Source organism: Pseudopipra pipra, chromosome 2, assembly GCF_036250125.1.
Source record: "Pseudopipra pipra isolate bDixPip1 chromosome 2, bDixPip1.hap1, whole genome shotgun sequence".
NCBI classification, from domain to species: domain Eukaryota; kingdom Metazoa; phylum Chordata; class Aves; order Passeriformes; family Pipridae; genus Pseudopipra; species Pseudopipra pipra.
Genome location: NC_087550.1, coordinates 88,085,548 through 88,105,227, shown reverse-complemented (window position 1 = coordinate 88,105,227; position 19,680 = coordinate 88,085,548). Strand labels below are relative to the sequence as shown.

General features: G+C 40.5%; 1 protein-coding gene and 1 long non-coding RNA gene across 5 annotated transcripts in view; one reads left to right on the top strand and one right to left on the bottom strand.

Annotated features, from left to right (window-relative positions):
* Nucleotides 1–19,680, top strand: part of AFF3 (ALF transcription elongation factor 3) — a 339,352-nt gene that overhangs the window by 221,083 nt on the left and 98,589 nt on the right. For all 4 annotated transcript variants that reach the window (XM_064646295.1, XM_064646294.1, XM_064646293.1 and 1 more), the window contains exon 8: nt 18,621–18,672. In XM_064646295.1, coding sequence (XP_064502365.1) covers nt 18,621–18,672 — 52 coding nt within the window. The remainder of the gene's footprint in view (nt 1–18,620; nt 18,673–19,680) is intronic.
* LOC135410044 (uncharacterized) lies at nt 13,775–15,903 on the bottom strand. The gene is made up of 2 exons (XR_010428496.1): nt 15,380–15,903; nt 13,775–14,267 (listed from the first exon to the last, which is right to left on the bottom strand). It is a non-coding gene; the product is annotated as an uncharacterized LOC135410044 (long non-coding RNA).

Sequence of the window (19,680 nt, the reverse complement as noted above, 5' to 3'; positions counted from 1 at the left end):
CCATCCCATGCCATTCACCACTCCTGATTTTCTTTCCTTCCTTTTTCTTTCTTGCTGCACCCTCTCTGCTGTTCTCCTACCATCCTAGCCCTGGTTTTGTAAAGATTCATCACCTGCAGTCTCATTTCTTACTGCTTTTCACTTCTGCTGGCCCTTCCCTTTCCACTTTTTCCTCACAAAACACGTCTTCATGTTTTCTGAGAAACAGAAAAGAAATAAAGTGATATATGTAACAAGGGATACACAAATACACCCACAGTAGCTCAGGTTTCTGGATTAGTGCATGTCACCATTTCTCTCCTTTCTTCTTTCTCCTTTGATTTCTCCATCATATCATCTTGGCTTCACGGTAAAGAATAACTTATAACTCTTTTGTCAGGTGCCCAGGTGTTGCCCCAATCTTCCTTTGAGGGACATAGTTTTCCATTCCTTCTCTTTTAAGAAATACACAAGAAAAACAAATTAAAATAAGAGAGAGAGATTAATATGGAGAAAAGTTTTACTTAGCTACAAAATGTTTTCCGTTTATAACTTTGGGCATGATTGACAGATAGGTTTATTTAATCAAATTGCCTTTTCTAAGAGTGTATTATTTAATGAGGGAGTCATTTTTTTGATTGCATAGGAAATGTGAAAGCATCTGAGAATTTCTGATGTGCTATTTACTCATCCATTATGTTGGGAATCAGTGTAATTTCAATGTCAGCAGTGGAATTAATAATCATAACTGTTATCTGTCACAGAATGATCTATTTGGGGATTTTCTCAGCAAACCGGTACATATCCCCCACCCTTTCACCACAGAAGGAAGTTTTAAAAAATAAATCAAACTTGAACATGTTTTTGTTTTGATTATCCCTTCCGGGCTGATGGTAAAGGCACATATTTTCAGGCTTTAATTCAGCATTGAGTCACTGATATGAAATCCTTAGTAGCGTAAATTACCCCTACTTTCTTTTCCCCACTTATTTCACTCAGACTTTCTCAAACACTTCCATCAAGGACGTCTACCCATTGAAGTGCACCCTCCTTTCCTGAAAAAAAAAAAAAAAACACCAAAAAAAACCAAAAAAAAAACCCCAACAACAACAACAAAAACCATAGAAATCACAGTCTATCTTCCAGAGATAATGCAAAATGCCTTTTTGGCAGTAGTGTTAATTTGGACTGACTTTGTTCCATTTTTGGTGTGGTACTTCACTGTTGGGCAAACAGGCTTCCCATGTGAGAGCAGGGGAGTGCTTGAGCAGACGAGTGGACAGATGTGAGGGAGGCAGGCAGAACCCAAATCTGTTTTACTCTCTTTAGGTTATGTGCAGCCTCACATAAGTAAATAACTGATAAATTAATAAAAGCTTTCAATTGATACATTAAATAAGTACCAAGACTCCAAAGTAAGGGCAGTAGCTGTTAACTGAATTTCTTTTTAAATAAAACACGTAAGAGAAATTTTTAAATTCGTCATTGTTCCTTAAAGTGTTTTAGTGCCTCATTAATTCTTGATTAGCCTGGTTGTTAAGAGGCCGTTATTATATGGTAATAAGGTGTAGGAAATTACATCTAGGACAATAGTAATGTCACACAGACCTGCTACAGTTAGCACCTCATCAGGTGCTCACACCAGGTGCCAGGGGTTCCCTGCCTGGTGGTGGAGCTCATAGTGGTTGTCTACCATGATGGGCTGTTCGCTGAGATGAGGTGAGTCCTCTGGTGCAGAGAAGTAGAGAAATACGACAAAATAACCCTCTCAGCAGCCTCCTGTCTTTCAAGGGCTCATTGGTCTTGCCTTTGGCAGAGTAGGACAACTGCTGTAAAACAGTGGAATAAAATTACTTTGCAATTATATTCATTTAAGTAATTTCAAATATGCCTGAAGCTAGCACAGGTGAAAGTCCACTCTTTGCCTATGATTTGTTACATAGAGTAAGAGGAGATTTGGTGCCAGTCCAACACAATGTCCCCAAACTAATGACCTCTTCAGGTCATTAGTATTTCTTTTGAACATACAATCCCCCTCAAAGCCTGCTACTCACATTGGAAACGCTAATCATTATTACCCTTTTACAAATAGTAAAATGAGCCCTAGGGGCTATTTTTGTTGTGATTTGATGCAACATTAATCAGCATTCTAAAACAAAAGACATATTTCCATGTCCCAAGCTGCATATATTTATTTTTCACTGTGTATTATTTTTTTTTCCCTTAAATCTCTTTGAGGTTGATGCTCTGATGCTCACAGCATACAGCTCCCATTCTTTACCTATACAGGGAGCTAATGTTATACAGTAGCATCACCATCTGAAGAGCCCCAAAGATGCTAATAATTAAAGCCACAGAGTGAATTCTCATTAATGTACTTTCCTCCTCGGTTTTCAGTCTTCACACAGTGGATGAAGCACAGTCCTCGGATGAGGGAGAGCAGCTCAGGGCCAGTGTGGCCACTGTCACTCCCTCTACCAGCGCACAGGCTAATCAAGAATTAATGAGGCACTAAAACACTTTAAGGAACAATGACAAATTTAAAAATTTCTCTTACGTGTTTTATTTAAAAAGAAATTCAGTTAACAGCTACTGCCCTTACTTTGGAGTCTTGGTACTTATTTAATGTATCAATTGAAAGCTTTTATTAATTTATCAGTTATTTACTTATGGATACCTCGAGGAGTGTGCCAGTGCCTGCTCCCTGACATCTTCTTGATGTCAGGTGTCGGAGGGTGTTCACACCTCGCGAGCAGTGTTGGAGCAAAGCTGTGAGGGAGGCTCATGTTGTGCCTGAACTCACAAAATTGGGCTGTGGTCTGGGTTTCAGTCCCAAATATCCATGTTTGTTGTTAAATAGTTACTCACTCCTTTGTGCTTTCACACAGGTCTTCAACATTCTCAAGCCCCTAGTGTGGTTCTTGGGCAATGTGTGACAGTGTCCCTCACCCCAGCCCTGAGTACCATCCCAGAACTCCTCAGGGACTGGCCCTGAGCTGCAAGCAGCTGGAGGAGGGAACATCTTGTGTCCCCATTTAACCTTTTGTCCGCCTCAGAGTTGGGGCTGTGGGACAAAGTCTCCACACTGGGTATTTCAGCTGCTTCAAAAGCCAAAGTAGCCCCAGGACCCGTGCAAGGGTGGCTGCTGCAAGCTAAGGGCAGCACTCCCTCTCATTCCCAAGCCCCAGACCCTAGAGCACCCCAGAGGACATGGCCATCCTTCCGAGCTAATTTTCACCTACACCTTCTCGCTGTGACCAAGGACACCGCTGAGTATGGCATTTGGCTTTGGCTGATTTTGGGTGGGCTTGCCTGCCTGCTTAGTAGCAGACCCACACCAGTGCTGAGCCAAGGACAGACCCGGTCCCCCCACAGAATGTCGTGCTGGCAGCAGACCCCGTGCAGCTTACAGGCAGTCAGGGACCATCATCCCAGCTGTGGTTGACATCTCATGCACAGCACCAGTGGTCGCAGGCCGAGGTGCAGAAGGCATATATCTGCTGCTCCTTCACAGATCTGCTGAAATGTATTTTTAGTATTTCATGGTAATAATTAGCAGTGAATTGTCCTGGCTTTTACAAGATGGAAGGAAAATGCCACCAAAACTCAAGTATTTAAAGAGAACTTTTGAGTGCAGTTTCAGGTCTCAAAAAAACTAGTGGAAGGAGCAATTACAGCCCAAACCGAAGACTATTAGGAGTTAATAACTACATGAGACTAACAGTAAAGAACATCAAGAGTTAACAGTCCCAGCGTGATAAAAGTTTATTTAATCCTACTCTAAACAATCAATATAACAAATCCCTGTTAAGAATGAATGATCTCTCACATGTAGCTTAAAATGATCAAATTTTGATTTAAAATACCAAAATAGGTCAATTTTATTTTGTATTTGCAACATTTTACAGATGAATAAATGCATTCTTTGCATAAAACCCACTTGCCCCATTTCAGGCAGGAATGTGTGTTTGCCAGAGGATTACAGACTCTTGAGTGTTGACATATTCTTCTCCAGTAACTGCTGTGCTCCTCTGATGGAAGAGATATTGTTGTATGGAGAAGGGGACTGTTTTGGCACATCTTCATCTTCCCACCTTGTCTTCGGCTTTCTTTCACTTTTTTCTTTCCTCCTAGTGCAGGTTTCAAAAGTGAAGTGGAGACTGAACTGCATAAGATGTTGGGTCATGGGTGCTTCTGAGGCAGTGCCTATGCCTTCTCATCGGGATCTGGAGTTTCCTTCCCAGTTCTGAATCTGATTGAACAGTGTGACTTTGTTAAAAAACAGTGAATATCTTTGCCTTGGTTTCATCTCTCTGATTGAATGAGAATTATCATGGGTTGGCTTACTTTTGGCATCATAGGGCTTTGGGAAATGTAGCTGCACAGAGCTCTCTAACTAGAAAACAGTGCAGTAGAATGCAGCCCAACAATAAATTGGTAGCTGTATTAATGTTTCATACTAGTTAATGATCCTGGTAACAAAGAGAGTAAGTCCTCATGCTTTAGTGTTCAGCTAGGAGGAAGAGTGGGAAAAAGCATCGATAAGAAAATTCAGGCAGACCTCTTTTTTTACTCCCTATTCTTCCCTGGCACTCCTTTCAGTTGCAAATAAACTTGAAGCATGAGATATTTATTAAAAGATGTAATGAGGGCTGTTTGCTGCTGCATCTTTGGAACAGGAAAAACCTTTCTGCAGTACACTGAAAAATACACAATGATTTCTTTGGACTAATAAACTCTCTGCTGGAGATAGTCTACACGTTTATAGAGCTTCTGAGAAGTTATTTAAATATTTCAAAGGTCTTTATTGTCAGTCTCCTACATTTTACCTATTTTATTTTGTATTTTTATCAGCCTTCTCTGCTGTTGTCAGCACTAAAAATATTTAAGTGCCTGATATAACATGTACATCTGAAGTTTTTTCTCAGTAAAAATCATCTTCCTTGAATATAATAGAGTGGGATAAATTAATTGCTGATGAAACCAGTTTCACTATAGTGACACCAATGATGAAACTAACCCAATACATTTTGCTCAGGTGATCCACTTTTGACCATTAACAGTGGTTAAAACTACTGAATTGAATTCTTTAGAAGTTGTCATCTCTTGTATACATGACTTTTTAAATATATATTTCATAAGATATACATAATATTTTATCACAAATTATTTGCAGTTGTACTAAATTATCATGTTATTATCTATAGGGTTTATTCTTACCTAAATATAAAACAGATAATTACCCATTACCCACAGCTCTGTCAATGTTAACTCCTGCATATTTTATTTCTACACCCAAAAGTACTTCTGAAATAATGATTGTTTTGATTGAACTCAATCTGAGATCAAAATAATGACAAGTTAAGCCTATAACTTCCTTATGAGAGGAAGAGGAGGGACAGACACTGATCTCTTCTCTGTGGAACCTGAGGGAATGGCCTGAAGTTGTGTCAGGGGAGGTTTAGGTTGGATATTAGAAAAAGATTCCTCACCCAGGGGGTGGTTGGACATTGGAACAGGGTCCCCAGGGAAGTGGTCACATCACCAAGCCTGACAGAGTTCAAGAAGTGTTTGGATGATACTCTCAGGCACATGGTGTGACTCTTGGGGATGGTTCTACGCAGGGCTAAGGGTTGGACTTGATGATCCTTGTGGGTCCCTTCCAGTGCAGCATGTTCTGTGATTCTGTGGTACTTAAAGCCATTTTTTCGAAGGTGGAGGCCATAGGTGGATCCACTAAAAATCCAGCAACACAAATCCTTCCATTTCAGTCATTTAACAATCTGGTTCATACCAACACTTGCTCACAATGCTGCTATCGATGTTTGCTTCTATTGATGGCAGTCTGATAGCTCATGACAGAAAAAAAATATTTCACTGAAAGCTTCAATTAACTGCCAATGAGTGGGAAAAAATAAAAGAAGCCAGTAAGTTATGTGGATCCATCTGAAACTCAAAACAAGGCTAGGTTCAGGACTTAGCAAACTGAATAAAATTAACTTCTGAATCAGCATGGGTAATTGATATTTTGTTTGATACAATAAAATCATGTGGGTTAACTGAAAATAAAAATACTTGTTTTTATTTTCTCAGCAAAATAAAAAAAAATACATTCAGGGCTAATCATTTAATTTAGGTTAAATTAAATTTAACCTCTAGGGTTAAATTAAATTAACACTCTAGGGTGCTTGGGCAGCCTTGTTACAGTACTAGATACAAGCATATTTCAAAGTATAGTTTTTGAAAGAAGAAAATGAAAGTGTAGCATTTCAGAAATGTTGAAATTAATCATTTTACATAGCATTCAAACTTCTTTAGTTATTTAGGGGAAAGCATTGCTCAAATCTAGCAATTGCCAAGCATTTTGGCTGGTCCTCACACTGTTCTTGAAGGCTAAACTATTTGTTAGAAAATTCTCCTCAGCTCTAAATCCCTCACGCAAGATTCTCGAGTCTTGTCCATGCTCGAGCCTTCATGAAAAATTATTGTTGACATTTTTCTCAAAATGGTTCAACATTTCTAAAGATTTAGGATGGCAGTAAGTGTTGTCAAACATAATTTAGACTTCCAAATGATTATTTTTTACAAGATGGTTGTGGTAGTTAGCAGCTGGGTGGTAGAATTTGTCAATCAGAATACAATTGTGTCTAATTCGTTTTTATACACTACTCCCATTAGTTAAAAAAGGATGTTTCTTTGCAAGTGGCATTACAGCCCTGACATATGATTTTTGCATATGACTTTTTCTCAGAAACTGCCAGCATGGTACTGTCAGCACGCCAAGCTGGTGCCCAGAAGAAAATTTAATAGCAGTGTGATAAAATGAAAGGAGAAAATAGAAGCCCTTCTTGCAAACAAGGGTTTGTAATAGATATTCTGACACAATACGAATGATGAGGGATGGAAAATTCATAAAGTTGTGTGGAATTGCAACGCACACTCTGTGCATAGAAGACTGACCTATAACTCATAAGATAGGGTGTGTCGAGTGAGTTATGAGAGTTGTTCCCTGGTGTATATTTTAGAAGAGACATTAGAAAGGAGATATAGTGTGGTTTACTGTTTGAGAGCTATCTTCATAATTTTTTCCGAAGACTGTTTTTAAAGAAAAAATACTTTTTTTTTTTTTAATACATATATATTAAAGTCCAGATGGTGTATTTCTGCACAGCACATGCTGTATCTGAATGCTGGGAGTAAAGCTCTTCTCTCCAAAGGAACAGCCCTCAGCTGACTATTTCTGCTCTTGCAATGTCCAAAGGAGATTATTGCTAAGGAAGAGGAATTTCCCATTTTGAATCCTAGAAGGGGTTATCTTGAAGTGAAACAAGCACTGAACTGGTCAGTGCCATCAGACCCCAGGGCAGCTGAGGGTCTGTGACTGAAAGCCCACGGGCCTCCACACACACCACCCCACGCACACACCCGGACCGGAGCTGCACGGTACAGTTTGAATTACTGGGATCCTACATGAGTAACCATCCCTCAGTGCACCTCCATGAGAAGCAAAGGAATTATCTGACCACTGCAGATTGCACACATTTTCTTCCCCCAGCAGTGAAGTTCATGGCCACGAGCTCGCCCCAGGTGCCAGTGCCTGCCTCTAGCTCCCCTGTCCCTGCAAAGCCCCATGTCCTGGCCCTGCCTTAGCAGCCTCTTCCCTCCCTTCCTCAGCCTATTGTCAGGCAAACCTGAAAACTCCCATATTTTGGTGGGACTGCTATCACTTTGGAGATATCTGCCTTGTTGGGATTATCTTTTCCCCTTTCAGCATCCTGCAATACATCAAAAGCAGGGAGGAGTAAAGGGAATACTATCACTAATGCACCATCTCCTATTAAGTTTGTTAGCGTGCTAAGCTTAATAAAGCTGTTGAAAACACCATGGCCATGGATGTAGCCCCTTCAGGAGCAGTGGTTCCCGATGCTCTGAGCTGAGCCTGCAGCCTGCAGGTGTCCATAACGAGCAGCAATCCATTTGCCCCATGGGGCAGAATGCTTCCTGGCGTTCGGCCGAGAGCTTTGCTTGCCTTTTGTAGTCTGCCTCGTAAGGAAAAAAATGCGTTTTTCCCTATGTCTAGCTTGGCTGAAAATGAAAGGCACTGAAAAACCTGCTCATGGGAGAGGTTTAAGCCCATTTCTGCAGAAATTTGAGGACTGGAAACTTCGGCAAAAATCACAACAGCCCCTACATACTTAATGTGCAGAACTCTCTACAGCTCACTCCTCAGCATTAGGTGATGGCACATCACCCTGGCCATATATAAGCTTTTAGGTCTTTCTATCCCTTGTTTCTTTTTTTTTTCCCTCTCTTGCCACACGCTGAATTAGTTATTTGACAATATATTCTGACATTGTATTATTTCAACAATAGTGGAATGTAATGGTGTGTAATTAGGAGCCAGAATATAATAGTGGTATGAAGATGATTTTGGCAATGAGATTTTTTTTAATTAAAATTTCATTACTTAAAAAGCATTGTGCTATTGCCCTTTCCAGTGTGTGAACAACAGTGTCCATGAGAGAAAGGGATGACCGCCAGGGATGGATAACATGGTTTTAAGTCTCTTGAACTCCAGTTGGGGATTCTTCCAAGGCACTGCTCTTCCATACCATGAGAACCTATAGGGGCACAATATATTTTAAAGCCTCTGTAGTGTTGATTTTATAGTGAAACTTCTTCCACTTTTGAGGGGGTGGGATTGTTTAGGGAGGTGTCTCTGAAGCATCTGGAGTTGCAAGAAGTCTATGGACTATGGACCTGCCAGTTTTCTATAGATTATCCTCACAGCCCTATCATTAAATGAAATGGTATGCTTTCTTTCACAGTAGCCAACTGGATTCTTGTCTGTTTGTTTGCTTGTTTAAATTATTTTTTCTCCATCTAGTCAAATAAACCTCTAAATTCAGTGTATGCACTATGGAACCTCGTCCAAAACTATACTGTCTCCTTCCTGACAGGGCTGACAGAGAGTATAATCACTTGTATTGTCCAGAGTACTGTTTACATAAAGGAGCAATAAATACCTGTTGAAATTTTTACTGGAGGCCTCCCAGATGGATAGTTCATTTATTATTACAGACAGGGTTTCATTTACTTAGTTATTAAAAAAAGCAGGCCGCTACAGCCCATTTATAACTATATTAAAACTAAATGAAGCTATAAGTATTGCAGACAGGACTGAGTAAAATATATATAGTGACTTTCCAGGAAATGGCTAGGAAAAGTATTTGAAAGGAAATGCTGAAAACTTTGGGGGTCCCGGTGTGTCTTTCACAGATGTGCTTCTACTGGCTGGAGTTGTAGAGAGAATGGAGGAGGTATAGTTCCCATATGTTCCTGTGCCATGTATATATTCTGCAATAGCCTCTCTGTGTCAGCCAGTCAGCCATGTGCCTTTGGGAGGAACCAAATTAGCCTGTTCCTCCCTTCCTCTAGCCTTTCTTGACATGAAAAGCTCCAGCTCGGGGTATCAAATAATCTTCTTCTTCATCCCAGAGCCAGAATATCAACTGAATATCAACTCCTGTTACAAGAGGGGACGAAGCTGCTCCCTCAGCACCAACCTGTAAAACAAAGGCAGGGTGGATCAGGTGGATTCCAGAGGTCTTAGTTTGGAAGGTATCACCTTCAGCTGTAAAATTACAGCCAGCTGTAAAATTGAAGTGAAGGTTGTGGATGGTCTTTGTGGCACTTTTCTAGCACTGAGGACATTTCATCAGACATTCTCACCCCTGCTTTGAGTAAAGATAAATTAGTCACTGGATGGGAAGCACATGGTTGCCTGTGAACCAGATCATGCTTTTATTATGTCCAAGCTAGAAAAATAAGGGACAGTCCCAACAAGGAAAGGCTGGTGTCCCAAAGCATAAAAAATTGTTGACCAGAAATTAATGGGGTAGAAAAAGAAACAAGGAGGTTTGGAATTTTTTAAGCGGAGTTTGTTAAGTTAGCAAGAGGCTGCATTTCCACAATCAAAGGAAAAAACAGTTTTGCTGAAAACTAGTTTATCTTCAGTGGCCAAGTAAAAGTAGTAATTAAAAATGAAAAAGCAATGGACATGAATACATGTACATGAAGCATAACAATCAGTCTAAAAAAGAAAATATAAAATACTGAAGATGGATAAAAAGAGTGGATGATACTAGAGGAAAGTTCAAGGAAAATGAGAATATGGGTTTTGTTAAGATATATAAAGAACAACAACAATAAAGAAATTCTAGCAATATCCCCTTATTAGCTGGAAATATTAAAGCTGTAACAATAGTAGAGTCAGTAAACATTTTTTACATGAGAAAAAACAGGTTTGCTTTTGCTTGCTAGACAGACAGGAAGCTGAACAGTGTCTAGAGACAATAAGTTATTTAAAATCAGTTATCCTGATAGAAGTATCTGTAAGCCTCAGATCTTATGCTGCCATAAAGATGTGAAGACCACTGGCTAGCAAAATCTAGGGTCATTTTGATGTACCTTGAAATGTGGGGTAAATCCCAGGAGGCAGTTAATGCTGTGTCATATGCCAAAAGACTCAATAAGAAAGTTTAAGTTTTAAGGACAGGTCACCTGGCCCCTGTTACAGCACACAAAGTTTTAGGGGAGCCCAAACAGGCTTCCTTTAATACCATTAAGAAACTGAAACATAAGAGCAAAATTATTTGTGTTCAGTATTTTACTTTCAAGGAAAGAAATACAACTCCTTATCAACCAAAGCTCATTTCATTCTGTGAGGAGTTGGCAACTAGGTCCTATATTCACAGACTATGGAACTTTTTGGAGGATGACGTAGAAAGAAACAGTGGGCATAGAGCAGGTTATCAAATAATCTGGTAATTTAATAATTCAGCCTCACTTAAACAAAGGAGGCTTGAAAGAAACCAACACAAAGTTGTATATTACAGAACAAGGAATGTCACCCTGACTCTGTTTTTAAGTGGGGACTGTACCCTGTGAAGCTGCAACTCTGAAAATGCTTGTAAGATGGAAGTGAACAGAGAACTGGAAGTGAGTGCCAGCAGGATGCCATGGCACAGGGATACATCGTGAGACTCTGGTAGGCAAGGCAGGACCCAGAGGACCACACAGGGATGTGGACCCTGCTTTCCCCATTGCTTTGATGATACAAGACACTTTTCATTTCAATGCAGGAAAGTTTGAGAACCACTAGACTAAATGATCTTACTTCCCTTGCCCCACCAACAAAATAGGGATAAACACCACTGTGGCCTCGGGTATGAACGTTGATAAATGTGTTGTACAGATGACTGAGTTCATCTGCAGGGGAGCACAAGAATACAAATGTGTGTTCTGGAGGCATCCTCATGATGACTCCAGCATGAGGACAGATGCTTGTAGTGCTGGGGATTAGGCAGTGAGAAACCATTTGTAAGGAAATAATCACTGAGTACAAAATCAGATGCTGCACCTTCAGCCAGGAGACTTGGCAGTGGCAGTTCTGTCTCAGACACATTAAATTCCCCAAGATTTCTACCACAATGGCTGACACATAGGCAGAAGTGCAGTTCATGCACTCTTCTTTCATTTTGCATTTGAAATTAATATTTTGTGGATGGCAGCATCAGCTACTGTGCAAAAATCGGAGGGAGAGCATTAGTAAATAACTGCTAATTACACCCTTTAGAGCCTTGGGGGAGCAGGGGTAGGGAGGCAAGAAATGGATTAGAAAATTACGAGCAGCCCATTCAAAACTTTTATTCCCCAAATGTGTTTCCTCCTGTCACACGGAGCATGATTAGCATGAAACTTTGGTAAGCGTGAGCTGCCCGTATGTTGCTCATCACTCTTCCCTCTTTCTGAGGTATTCATGCATTTTTAGGTGGCTCCCTTGCTCAGGGAGTTTCCCTGCTTTTCTGCATTTCTCTCATTTTTAGGGAGGTACTCAGGGTCTTTCTGCCCAAACATCCTTCTCAGAAAGTGCTGTGGTCTGTGAGGCACTTTCTTACCACCATGACAAGGAGTTAGAAAAATCAGGGTATGATTCAATTGCATTTGTTCACTCTTTCTTTAGAGGGGGGGAAACATCACCAGGGCAAACACAGTCATTCACTGGGGCAGCTGCTGGAGAAGAAACCTTATTTCAGCTTCTGCTCATAGGAGAGAGTGATGGCTGTATCCCTCGGAGAGGACTGCCTTGCATTTCTGATGAGACCATCAGTGTAATGGGAGTTTAGCAGCGCATTTAGCCAGTTTAAATGGTTTTGGAGAGTGGTGTAGACTAGCCTAGATGGATTCAAGCCAAGGACAGAAAACTTTTCCTTCAGAGTATCTATTTTTTATTTGAATTGCTAATTCTATTTCTATAGACTGAGTCCGTTTTTCAGACGTTTAAATTCTGCGCTCTGGAATTAAATCTCACATTGATATATAGGCTTCATTCCAGCATTAAGTACATTAATATTTCACCAGCCTGATTTTACTAGCTTTCTCTCTCTGTTTTTAATTAGATTTGACGATATTCTATATAATCGTGTTTTCCTACATGTTTCTATGGAGCAGAACTTGCACAAACTGTTTGTTGGGGAATTTTTACAACTTAAACAGTGTATATTTCGAGTGAATTTTAGATGTTTCAAGCAGTGCTTTCAGAGGTCTTACAAGCCTGCCAAAAGCTCTATCACAGCATTTATAAAATATCCTCTTGATCTAGCTGTTTACCTCAATCCATAACCTTTTGACTTTCTTATAAAATACAAATAAATACTACACTTTTCAGATAATATAAATGCATGAGCTTTTTCAAGTTGAAACATTGGCATCAATTATAGCACTAGAGTGAAAAATAATTTCAGCAATCAGAATCTAATTAATTAAAAATTACTACTGTATAAAACCAGCCACTCCTATATTTAGGATTAGTAAACAAAGCTATTTGAAATATCTGTAGGTAAGTAGTGAATATAACTGGCCATCTGTTATGTGCAGTAACCAAGGTAATAGCAAGAACATTCATTTCCCTTTTCTTCTCTCTCTTTTGTTTTTAAGAAAAGAAACATGTTCATCTGTTTCTTGTCAATTTTCTGTACTTCTTACCAGGCATATTTTTCCTTGCATTTCTCTTTTAGAAAGCAGTGTAAGACAGACAGAAACTGGAGGTACATTTGTCCCGTTGGAGTTTAAGTCGTATTACGTACGTGAGCGCTCATAGGTGAAACAATCCCAGTAACATAAGGAGCAGCATATTCCCACCTGGTATTCTCTTTCATTTTGCTGGGGACAAGAGCTAAAGGTTTTGCACGGTGCTGTGCCTCCAGGAAGGTTTTCTACAACGTGAAGGAATACTTTTCTTCTCCTATATCAGCGCATCAGTTGTGACATAAAACATCTGGGGCCAGTCTGAAAGCCTTTTAGCATACTGCTACTTAGAATAGTATCTATTTTCTTTCTGGGTTTCTGGTAATATCGAAACTAATGTCCGCTTCTTGAAAGGTCACTATGCATTTATGGGAAAGAAAGAAAATAAAATGCCAATATAGTGCATTGAAAAATAAGATAATTTTCCAAAAGCATTCAGAATGAAACATTGTGGTAGCGTAAACTTGAATGAGCACATAGTTATTTTATTTTGGTATTTCATCACAACTCTTTTCTTAGTGGGGTTCCTCTTCAGCTAAAATCAAAGTATTTTTCCATTACTGAAGTTCCTTTCCTACATAATGAGCAGAAATCACAGAAGTCCATAATAAACATGTTATTCTGACTGAGATGCTGCCTAGAATTAAAATGGAACAATATACTTGATCAGATTAACACATTAATGAGATTTTTCACAAATTGCAGAGATGGTGACTTCTGAGTTTATTTAAATGACAATTGCAACATATATATATTTGTGCCCCAGGCTTACAAACCTTTGGCATATTCTCTCCTAAAGCACTAGTATTAATGATTTAATTACTACCAATATTTTTCCTTTCCCATCTTGATTTTTTTTGTTGTTGTTCTAATTATCAAAATTATCATCAAGAAAGACCATATCTTGTATAGTAGCTTAGACCACCAGAGGGGCATGAAGAGAGTTTTGTCCCTCATTTGTATAACCTCTCTCGAGGTGCCAAAAGGGAATCTCTCTAACAATAAAACCACAGAGGCAGTTCTTGAGAGTTTTATGCCTCAATAAGTAATTTGCAGGGAGGAAGGAAAGAATGCATTAGGCCAAGGAATGTGAAATTTATCAAAGGTTAAAGTGAAATACAAGGTGTGGTGCCTACTGCTTCTTTCATGTTCACCAGCAGACATGAAGGATAATTCCCGACTTGAGGCATGTCTTCACCCTGGAAGAAAATGGATATCTTGTTAAGTAGGGCTATGCTGGAAGGGTCTCAGACTGGCTCCACATGTGACAAGGGATTCCCAACTGGCTGTTGAAGACCACCTCCCCCAGACACTGCACCAGCGACATCTCCTTCCTCAGCAGCTCCTTCTTCTCAAAAGGAGAATCTTCCAGCTCTTACAGAGACCTTTGACCTAGGCCCTGGCTCCAACCTCATACTTCAAACTTGTTACTCTGATGTTAACTCCCAGAGGGGAAACTATCTTTCTTCCTGCTATCCCCTGGACTCTCACAGGAGCTGAAGATAATGTTTACCTGGGACTTGACCTTCCAGCAACAACAAATCAGGAAAAAAGACAGACAAACAAAACAGTGAAGCTACAAGTCTTAACTACTCCATTTGAGCAAGGCGGTTCCCAGGCAGCCTGCGATGACCTCCCATCCCATGTACTTTTGACCAGGAGCAAATCCTGGCCCTTTGGCTTGCTGGGATTAGCAGGAGTCTCACAGGGTCCCTCTGCAGTGCCCCACATGGCCACTCCGCCACTGAGCCAATGAGCTCCCAGATAAAACAGGTCAGGCTTTCTAATAAGCTATGCAGGAGATTTGGACACACAGTCACACTGAAATTGCGAGATGTTGGGTATCAGTGCCCTCTAGATGACTTTCTATTTTCCACTTCATGTAAGTAACCCCACATACCTCCCTTCTTTTCCTCTGTAAACGAGTGGCCCATCACCTCAGGCTGCAACCACTTAGCTGGTTACTGGAGACAGAAACCAGCTGGCTTGTTGAAGCATTTCTCAATATCCCAAACTCATCCTAATTTCCTTTTATTATGCCTCTACCTGTCACATTCTTTGTGGAGAAAGGAAGAAATGCATTAACTAGAGTGCAGTGAGCACTCCCTCCTCAGCCTTCCACCCCTCGCTACCTTCACGACCTCACAGAGATTTCTCTAAAAATGTGTAATTAGGTTCTGCAAACTGACTTCCTGACTGTATGCACTCTTTTCAAGTGCAGAAGCCCTAAGTGGTGGTGTGTGTTTTTCAGAGCTGCTCTGAGTACCACTTCATTTTTCTAGCTTTTGTTTATGAAGTTATATTTACTTACCAGTGTCCAACTACATCAAAGCCAGGTCCATTTGAAAAAATCTGAAAGCTCATAGATGATGTCACTTACTGGCCTGGATTTTGTGTATTCTGAAAAAGGTGTTATAGAAAATAGCTATAAATAGTCTGTGTTGAAAAGGCTGTGTTTGCACATGAGCTTGTATATGTTTGTCCATCCTTGTACTAGTTTGCCAGAATACATAAAAAAATACTGTCCTGAGCAAGGGTTGATTTAAACATGATCTAAAGTGCTCTGCTAACACAGGGTGTACCAAAGCTCATTTGGTGCTGAATCTGTGCCAAAGAGCTTTTCAGATAAATTACAAATTAATGCAATACCTCTTGTCAGCTTAAAGTATTTTTATTCTCTACTGTTCTCCCTCTCTTCAGGTGGGGTCTCCTGGTCCGGTTGTGGGCTTTTTCTTTTAACCATCATCATTTTCACAAGCTGTTGAGGAGAAACATTCCTCAAAAGCATCCATACTCAAAATTGATCTAGCCTACTTAAGACTCTTACTGCAAACTGGAATCCCTATAACACAAACGCGCCCTCCTCACCCCAGGTATGCTTCAGCCTGGGCTGTGAGAGCTCTGGTGTCCGAAGAGTGTCCCTCTCTAGGACAACTTCAGCATTACCTGCCAGGTGACAGTGTGTCCTGCTCTGGCTGTAGCTTTGTAGATGAAGGCTGAGGGCCTCCCTGACAGTGAAAGCAGTCTGGGAAGCCGTGAAGACTTTCAGGCAGAGAGGTTATATCTGCTCAGCTCCTGCCTTTACATGGTAGACCCCTACACTGGCACGCTGTCTTAACCTGATACATCCTTGTGACAAATACATGGATCAGGCTGACCAGGTCCCACTCTGGGGAAAAAAAGCAAGCAAGCATTCTATGATGACCTGCTTTTTCCTATCCCCAGTGTTAGGAGCTTGTTTGTACGTTGATGGTAGTTCCAAAAGGGGCCATGAGCCCCAGGCAGGCAGTGCTTTTCTTGGAGAGCAGTGCTTCTGAAATGAGAAACAGACAGGGAAAATAAAGACGGACTAAAACATACAAGCAAGGAGAGTTTGGTGGGCCAGAGCCATGGTTTCTTGTTCCTTTTGTGTGGATGGTACCTGACTGCATACCTTAGTGCACACTTCCATACAACCCAAAGGCTTCAAAGATGATCCTAGTTGCTTCTAATCAGAGGATCGCAAAACACTTTTTTTTAATGTTAATACAAAAATCCAGGACACTAATAAATACATAGAACTATCTAGAACATTTCATTATACTCTTTTGATTTGCCAGCCTCCATTTAGGAGAAGAACGAAGTTGCTAAATCTAAAATACTGTTCTTAACTACCACATTCATGCACTCAAACTGGCATGATTTACCTCCAGCCAGCAACGAAGTACAGTTGAGCGAAGAGCAGACAGTGACACCCTGGCTGTTCTGCTTTTCACACAATAAGCACACCTCTTTCTGGTTAAATCACTATCAGTCCAGATTTCGTCACCCAGTGCCCAATATCAGATCTGAACTTTCTGTTTTCAAGCTCTGTTTTCTCAGAGATGGGAGATCCCTGAGATCTAACTAAAAAGATGAGCAATTATAAGGTTGTTTGAATCCCTGTAAGTGTTGGAGCCAAAGCCAGTGTGGATCTTGCAGTGTTTACAGGAAGCTTTGCCTCTCTGACATAGTTTAGTTCCTGGGAGCCATACCCTTTGTCATCATACCTATCCTGTTTGCCCACTTCTCAGCAGGGCTTGTTAGCTGGGTCAGTGGCTGTATTGATATGGCCATCAGAGTTTTTGCTGACTTGGGAGATGGCAGAGAGAACTTTTTCCTAACCACGGACATACTTCCAGATAAAACATAGCAAGTCCTGCTGTGAGATTGTCAAGTCCCTCTCAGTGGGTGTCCTATATATTTGAGGTGTCTGCATTGCAACAAGATTTTGCTGAATTCAGTATGTTGACTTTACAGAAGAAAAATCTTGGCACAAGCAGAAGGAAATGGGGAGGGGGGGGAAGCAAGATGAGATGAACTAGCAGGAGTTTCTGCTCTGACCCCCAGTCCTGTTCTTATACACCTACGTTCCCTGAAAGGTGCCGTGGGGAAATAGGGAAGCAGCTGTGACAGCAGCAACAAGCAGGGACTGTATGTATAGCAAGGAGCTGAGGAGAGGGTGGTTCGTCTCAGCACTCTTTTTAAGACACAGCACACCATGTTGCCCATGTAAGAATCATGCTTTTCAGGCACACTCTTGGAAGATCTAGGCACAAGTACAATGAGGTGGTTTGAAATTACTACATATGTCTTCTTGAGATATTTACACTCCGGGGACCACCCACGTCACAGGATGTGTTTGAATTGCTCACCAAGCTTTCTTCTGGAGTCAAGATGAAATTACAGATTCTTTTTTCCCAGAATGCAAGAAAAATTAGCAACTTTCTGAATTATTACTATTATTACAGAGGTATTTTTTCAAAAATAGGTCCCATTATTGAAGACCTTTTAAGCACTGGGGGAAGTCTTTGCACCTCTTCAACTCCTTTAAATGCTGGTTACTTAACCTTAGCTTGTAAAAAAAAATGCATGGAGGGAAAAACAGATTCTTCTTCTTTGTGAACCAGTTTAAGCAAGTTGAGGAAAGGATATGGGAAGAGAGGATGAAATCCCCATTAGAAAAGATGCATTATTTTCTATATTTACATGACAGTGAAATCCTTGTGGATACTCTTGTGCAGAGACAATATATTTTAGTTTTAATTGTTTCAGTCAATGTCAGTTTTGCATCAAACATGCAATAAAGTAAAAGTGGCCTTTGGGAAACATCACTGAACCTTATTTTGTGCTGCAGTACTGCCAGTGTAAACATCTACTTCTGTTTTGTAAACTCAAAGCCAAATGGAGAAAAATTTTCCTTGCAGAAAGATTACTGACCTGTCAGCATCAAAAATATTATTTTTAGCATATAAAAATTGCTTGTCAGTGATTGTAATAGCAAGAATCTTTGCAAAGTCCATTATTACTCTAGTAAACATTTTCCTTTAGGCAGCAATAGTAGGAAATTTATTAAGAAGTTAGCTGATAGCAACTGGATAAGAAAAAATTATAGTGTCACAGTTACAGAGTTATTGGGATAAAATATATTTCCTTTCTATTTTAATTATTAAATGTTTACAGTAGCTCTGAGAAAACATCAGATCTAAAGCATTTTTGGTAAGTTACAATTTATTCTACTGCTTACTTTCCAGAATGCTAGAAGATGACCTCAAGTTAAGCAGTGATGAAGAAGAGAATGACCAGGTAAGAACCAGACAACTAGCATGTCACTTGTAGCATGTTTCATGTCGAGACTGAGCTACTGCAAATATTTTGCCAATGCTTTTTCAAAACATACATAGAGGTTATCAAAATACATGGCAGTACTGTAACTGGAGTAACAGATGTTGCTTCTCGGAGCCAGCCTCCATGTGCTAACTGCAGGATTGGTAGGGAACAGTCTGCACTGCTCTTGATTTATTACCTTCATGTGACCCAGAAGGTTTTTGTATCAGCTTCCTTCTGATTTGAATTTGTTTTGTTTTAAAGATCAGCCAAGGAGGGGAGAAACTGGAATTCTGGATTAAGGGTTCAAGCCAAACTTTTGCAATCATGAGATGGCCTCAGGGATTAGCTGCTGGGCTGCTTATCTTTTACCTGCCTCTGGCATCCCCCCAGCCCTGGCCTCTTCTCTGAGTATTTTTGGTTCTGTCTCTGCATGGTCCGTGCTTGCTAAGAAAGCTGAAGGGAACTGAGAAAAAGCCTTAGCTGTGCATTTGGTTCACTCTGTAACACAGTAATTAGGGTAATTGCCTGTGTTTTAAAGACCCCAGACTACCTGACTGGCAGCAGATATATCATCTGAACTTTTCCATGTGTCAGGAGAGCTGGGTTTTGTTGGGAGGTGTCTCCCAGTTTTTCCATAAATTATTGCTGTGTTTTGTCTAAATAATTAAGAACTCAGTAGAATAAGGCTGAATCTTGACTTTCCCATGAACAACTGAGTGCCTTGATGCCAAGCAGTGCTACGCCATGCTCTCTCTTTCTCAGTATACTGGCATGGGTGATTTGGTTGGGGATGAGAGGCCAAGAGCCACTTTGGTTCCTTCTTGCCCTAAAATGCATGTCCTGTGCCTTCACCACACGAGAGCAGTACTGCCCCTGCTTGCATCTCACAGATGGATCCAGACTTGGATATAACATGGTTTTCTTTCCTGGTTTTGGCTGGGATGGAGTTTGTTTTCTTCCTAGTAGCTGGTACAGTGTGACTTG